The following is a 6,076-nucleotide window of genomic DNA, read 5'->3' as shown; positions in this document are numbered from 1 at the left end:
CTCTAACCCAAGCCAAAACCTTTTGTGCAAACATTTAACTATTGTTTTCAAACATTAGAAGCCTAAGCCTTATGTTTTTGATTTTCAAACTTTCTTTTACAATACTTATTTTGAATTGAATCTTTAAGTCAACTTTGACCATTTTTGTATATACTTCTAATTGGTAAATGTAACCCATTCAAATGTCTTTTGTGGTTCCAATGGCCACTTTTCTTAATCAAAATTTTCATAACCTTTAGCTATTAGGTTTGAGTTATCCTTGTGGTAGATGTAATACTCACCTATATCCTTAGTGATGGACAATAAGTCTTCCATGCTTATTATAGGGTTAACCCCTCACTAGCATGTTGAAGCTATCATCACATGGTGGATTTGTGGTTTGGTTGAGTTTTCTCCCTTTGATAACAAAAGACCTTAAGGATTTTGGACCAATCAATTCACAAACTTGTTTTGAGATTTTTATCCCGAACTACGAGGTTTTGATCCTAATCTTTTTATAAGATGGTACGTAGGCAATGGGTTTATCCATCCAAACACAAAATGTAAATAACTTGTACATTCTCTTCTCATCTCTCCAATCATGTTTGCACAAACAAAATTTTCACAAAAGAAAAAACACCAATCTTCACAACAAGTATGAAAAGGGCTCCCTAGGAGTACCTAGGATGTTTTGGGTGCCTAACACCTTCCCATTGCATAACCAACCCCCTTACCCAGATCTCTGTTTCTTTTACTAGTTTTTGTTAAAACTATTAGGTTTTTGTTCGCTTTCTAACCATTCCTTTGGATAAATAGAAGTGCGGTGGCGACTCGACTTTGTATGATTTACCTTGGATTTAGTCAATATCTCTAATGGTAACGAATACCCCGCTACAGTACCTTATCCTTGCATGTGAACTGCTTTTATATTTGGGCTGAGTAGAGTGAGCTTTTGATGGATTGGGCCTTGGTCGATTGGGCTTTTGGCCAATCCAGAACAGTTGCCCTCATGGCTTGACTGGGCACCAAAGCGGCCAGGGCAAGACTTAAATAATATTGATTTACCTTTATATTATAGTCTGATGTAAAGCAGAACTGAACACCCGGGATTAGTTTTAAAAAGTAATGAGGGATAAGAACATTTAATGCGGTTTATTACTGAGACACTTCGTCACCCGTTCCTAACACGTACCATGACATGAACAACTAGGGTATGGCACGGTTCATAGAGTGCCTAATTGCACTTGTGTTTGGCGTGTTTTCCTAAGTGAAATAGTAGTAGTTAATCTCGTGATATCTGCATGTGGTCGGTCATGATCCTTCCGCTGTCATTTCTTATAAATAGGATGAGTTGAACATTTGGAAGTTGTTGCAACCTTTTAGCTTTCAAGCTTTCAATTAAATTTTCAAAGAAAAGTTTCCATCCTTTTTTCCAGAGAACATCACTAAGAGTGACTCAAATCTTTGCTTAATGTTTTTGAACTTTTCATTCCTCCTTCTCTATCAATCTTTTCCAATCATGTACCATTTTAACTTAAGTTTTTATCTTTAATTTTTTAGCACATCATTTTTTAGATAGGATAAGTGATAAAGCCATCACTTTAGGTAATGATTTGGTGTGGAAACATCATTTGGACTATCCCATGGTTCTCATCATCCTTCTCAAAGTAGTGATTGCGTAGGACCAAAAAATATATCCATATTTGTCAATTATGAGTCAGGGAGGATATCTAGACATTCTTCTGATGATGATGTCTTTTCTTCTCGGTCGTTAGATGTAACACCCTGAAACCCCATGACTCTTATTTAATTAAAATCATAAAAACAAACATAATTAAGCACTAATGGTGTCACATATCCTGTTAACACAACATGCTTCTCAAAACTTTTTTAAAAATACGTAGCGGATAATCTCAACAGGTTTAACTGAATAAATCCAAACAAATGGTTCAATACTCAAATATGAGGGAAAATAGTCACATCAATCTCGGAAAAATAAAACACAATTCAAAAAAAATTCTCGTCCTAGTGTTACATATCAGAGCGATAATACGAAACTAAAAAAAAAACTCGAAAATATAAATAAAGAAGAAGACAATATGCGTCATTCTCCAACTCACAGCTACTACCCGCTACCTGTATCTGCAACATAGGCATAACGAGCCACACAACAACAAAAAGGATGAGAATAACTTTACATAAGTTATTGTTATATTAGTCTGCAAGGATAACATACATAGACATAAAAAAATCATACACAAACAACAACAACATATCACAATGCAATGAATTAATGCAATGTACTCCTCCTCCAAAAATGCATGTGGTACCAAAAGTTTGGATGTCCGAGTTATTTTACAGAATTATCCACGTCTCCAATTCCTCTATGGAAAATGTTCTCTCTGAACAAGGAGACTCTCTGAGCACTAGACCTCATCACTGTCTCTCTCTGAGCACTGGACCTCGTTGGACCGAAGTCATATCTATCTCCAATATAGATGAATGCATGAACATATAATGTCAACCACAATTCAAAATCAATCAACATATTAACATTCGTAATCTCGCAAAATATTCTCTCTGAATAAAGTCCTCTTTGGACAAGGTTCCCTTTCAAGCACAATTTGCCAATGTCAAACCAACACAATAGTTCTCTCTAAACTACACAACTCGAAAAAAAATACTATACAATTAAATATCAATAATTATCATAAAAATAATAGAGATATTATATTATTACTCAATGACTCCAACTTACACCTCAATTCAACTAAAGCTCAAAATATATCAATAGAGTAATAATTAATTTATTTTATACCCGCATCTCATTTAAGATTAACAATTTTTTACTTTCACTCAATAGAGTGCTCAAGGTGAACTCTAAACAACTCTTCAACAATTTCTACAACTCAAAAATAACTCTAATTGATAAATATCTCCAACTCAATTTTAAAATATTATAATTAAAAATATTAAATTATTATTATTATTATTATTATTATTATTATTATTTTATTATTATTTTATTATTATAAAATAAAGTTCACTAGATTTAATTCTAAACAATTTGAAAAAAATCTGACAACTCTAAACATGTTAGAATTACTCAAAATAAATAAATAAAATGACTCTGAAGTATTCTAAAATACTTTAAAATACTCAATTGACAACTCTGACATGATCAAATTATAACTCTAATTAGTCTTTTAGCTCCTTTTATTCAGTAACCTTTAACTTTAACTCAAAATTTAAAGTATAACTTTAAACTAATCAAATTCAACTAATGTTATCAATTAATATAATAATAATAATAATAATAATAATAATAATAATAATAATAATAATAATAATAATAATAATAATAATGTATATTATCAAAACTAATCTGATCATTGTATTTCGATCTGACATTTCATGATACCAAATATTCCATAGTGATTATTTGGGAATAATATTAGCGTAATCTTTATCTTTTTTTACTTCTATATGCATGCATAATCATACTATTTTTCAACAGGAGTACCATTCAATAATTTCTGGTCATGTTACTGTACCGTAATTAAGTTCATTTTATTTTCATTTAAAATAATAATAACTATTAACATTATTTATAGATAAATAAATAACTCAATAATATTTATCAATTAACTCGTAGCTCCGCCTCAGGGCCTTTTTTCCTTTTCCGACTCGATTGATGCAAATCATAATTTACAACAGACTCAATTATTATAATTTACCTCAAGGGCACAAGCACATATTATCATACAACAATAAGGAAATCAAATTAGATTCAATAGAAATAATATTATAAATTTATAAGTACTCATGAAAATAAGGGAAACCTACCAATTGATACCCAAAGGGTTTTGTTCAAACCTGTTTTGACCATAAACCATGATCACAACACAAAACACAAGAGGAGAAGGAAAAAGATAGGAGTTTCTCCCTTTTTCCTCAAAGTTTAACGATCGATGAAAATTTTGGGTTTGGGATTTTGTTTATGCCCATTTCCAAATGATCACTCTCCTTAGATTTTTCAGCCGCTAACTCTTTCCCACAAATTCACGATCTTTCCAAAATCTCATCCAGCTTGTCTATTTATTTAACCTAAAAGTCTCAATTACTTCTTTCACCCCTAAAATTCTTCTCACACCCTCACTGAAACTCTGTTTTCTATTTAATTTCTATTATTCAATTAATTAAATAAAATTCTAAAATAATTATTTTATTCCAACTCAAACAATATCGTAATTATATTATTATATAATTACTTAAATAAATTCAACTATCTTAATTAAAATAATAATTCCATTATTCTCACTAAATCTCACCACATCCTAAACTCCTTACTCAAAACACCTCATTCTCTTTAATTTTAAGTAAAATTTTATTTGCTCCCAAACTCTAAAATATATCTAATTTCCTTAATATTTATAATATCTAATTAAATTAAATGAAATAAACTAATATAAATTCAATTAAAAATAGATAACTAAACTTGGGGTGTTACAACTTTCCCCCACTTAAAAGGATTTTTGCCCTAGAAAATCTTTTACTAAACATCACTAGCTAAGACTCCCTCAACTGGTTTTCTAACCCATATATTACGCCACCCTCAATGGTGATTGCAACAAAAGAGATATCATTGTGAAACACATACCTCAAATCAAATCAAAGCAAAAACTCTTCCACTTGATTGAGCTTGCTTCGACTTCTGGCAATGAGTACGGATATGACCTTGCTCTCCATAATTGAAACATGTCATAACTGCACTCTTTCATTCATTAGCATGATGTCCTTGTTTCCTACACTTGAAACACTTTACAGCAGTACATTCTAAAGCACGATGACCTAACTCTTCACACTTGAAATACTTCATAGCAGTACATTCTAAAGCACGATGACCTAACTCTTCACACTTGAAACACTTAATAGGAGTATGAGCACCTCCCTCACTTGTTCCTTTCCCACTTGCAGTGTTATGATGAGTCTTATGATCCTCCTTAGCAACTGGAGTCGCATACAGCTTGCCACGACTCTGGTCTCCATTCTTCTTTCCACTAACACTCTTGTAGTGATCAGATCTAGCACGTCTGTCTTCATAATATATACAACACTTGTTCACCAACATGGAGAACTGACGAATTTCCTGATACCCAATAAAATGTTTGATCTCTAAGCGAAGTCCATTCTCAAACTTAATGCATTTGGACACTTCAACTTCTACCACATTATAGTAAGGCCATAACCTAGACAATTTCTCAAACTTAGCAGCATAATCTGCAACAATCATATTCCCTTACTTAATTTCAAGGAATTTAATCTCCTTTTTGCTGCGTACATCAACTGGGAAATATTTTTGCAAGAATGTGTCCCTAAAAATAGCCCAAGTTAGCGCAATACCATTAGCCTCAAATGTTTGTCTAGCATTATCCCACCAGTACTCTGCTTCCTCTGACAACATATGAGTACCATAAAGAACCTTCAGAGCGTCCGCACAAGCCATCACTCGAAATATTTTATCGATCTCTTGCAACCAAACTTGAGCATCTTCAGGGTCATGCCTTTCTTTGAAGATTGTTGGTTTATTTTTCTAAAACCTATCCAACCTACAAAATTCAACATCTTCAACTAGTGGATTCTGCTAAGCTTGCAAAACCTGAGCCAAAGCTGCCAAGGCATCAGCGATTGAACGATCATTTCTTCCAATCATTTTTCTGTTACAACAGCAAACAACTATTAGAAGAAATATTGTATCGATAATGTTCACACATTCGTTGTATACTAGAGAATGAACAACATCATAAAACCTGGTCGGATGGACCGACCTGCTCTGATACCAATTATGTAACACCCTGAAACCCCATGACTCTTATTTAATTAAAATCATAAAAACAAACATAATTAAGCACTAAGGGTGTCACACATCTCGTTAACACAACACGCTTCTCAAAACTTTTTCAAAAATACGTAGCAGATAATCTCAACAGGTTTAATTGAATAAATCCAAACAAATGGTTCAATACTCAAACGTGAGGGAAAATAGTCCCATCAATCTCGGAAAAATAAAACACAATTCAAAAATAAATCTCGTTCC

General features: G+C 32.4%; 1 protein-coding gene across 1 annotated transcript; it reads right to left on the bottom strand.

Annotated features, from left to right (window-relative positions):
• Window positions 1–4,756: 4,756 nt before the first annotated feature.
• On the bottom strand, window positions 4,757–5,485 carry LOC127130088 (uncharacterized). The gene is made up of 2 exons (XM_051059161.1): window positions 5,383–5,485; window positions 4,757–5,259 (listed from the first exon to the last, which is right to left on the bottom strand). Exons 1-2 carry the CDS (start codon window positions 5,483–5,485, stop codon window positions 4,757–4,759), a joined length of 606 nt encoding a protein of 201 aa, XP_050915118.1.
• Window positions 5,486–6,076: the final 591 nt, after the last annotated feature.

Source organism: Lathyrus oleraceus, chromosome 3 (assembly GCF_024323335.1).
Source record: "Lathyrus oleraceus cultivar Zhongwan6 chromosome 3, CAAS_Psat_ZW6_1.0, whole genome shotgun sequence".
Taxonomy (NCBI): Eukaryota; Viridiplantae; Streptophyta; class Magnoliopsida; order Fabales; family Fabaceae; genus Lathyrus; species Lathyrus oleraceus.
Note: the sequence above shows the minus strand (reverse complement) of the source record. Positions and strands in the feature narration are given on the sequence as shown.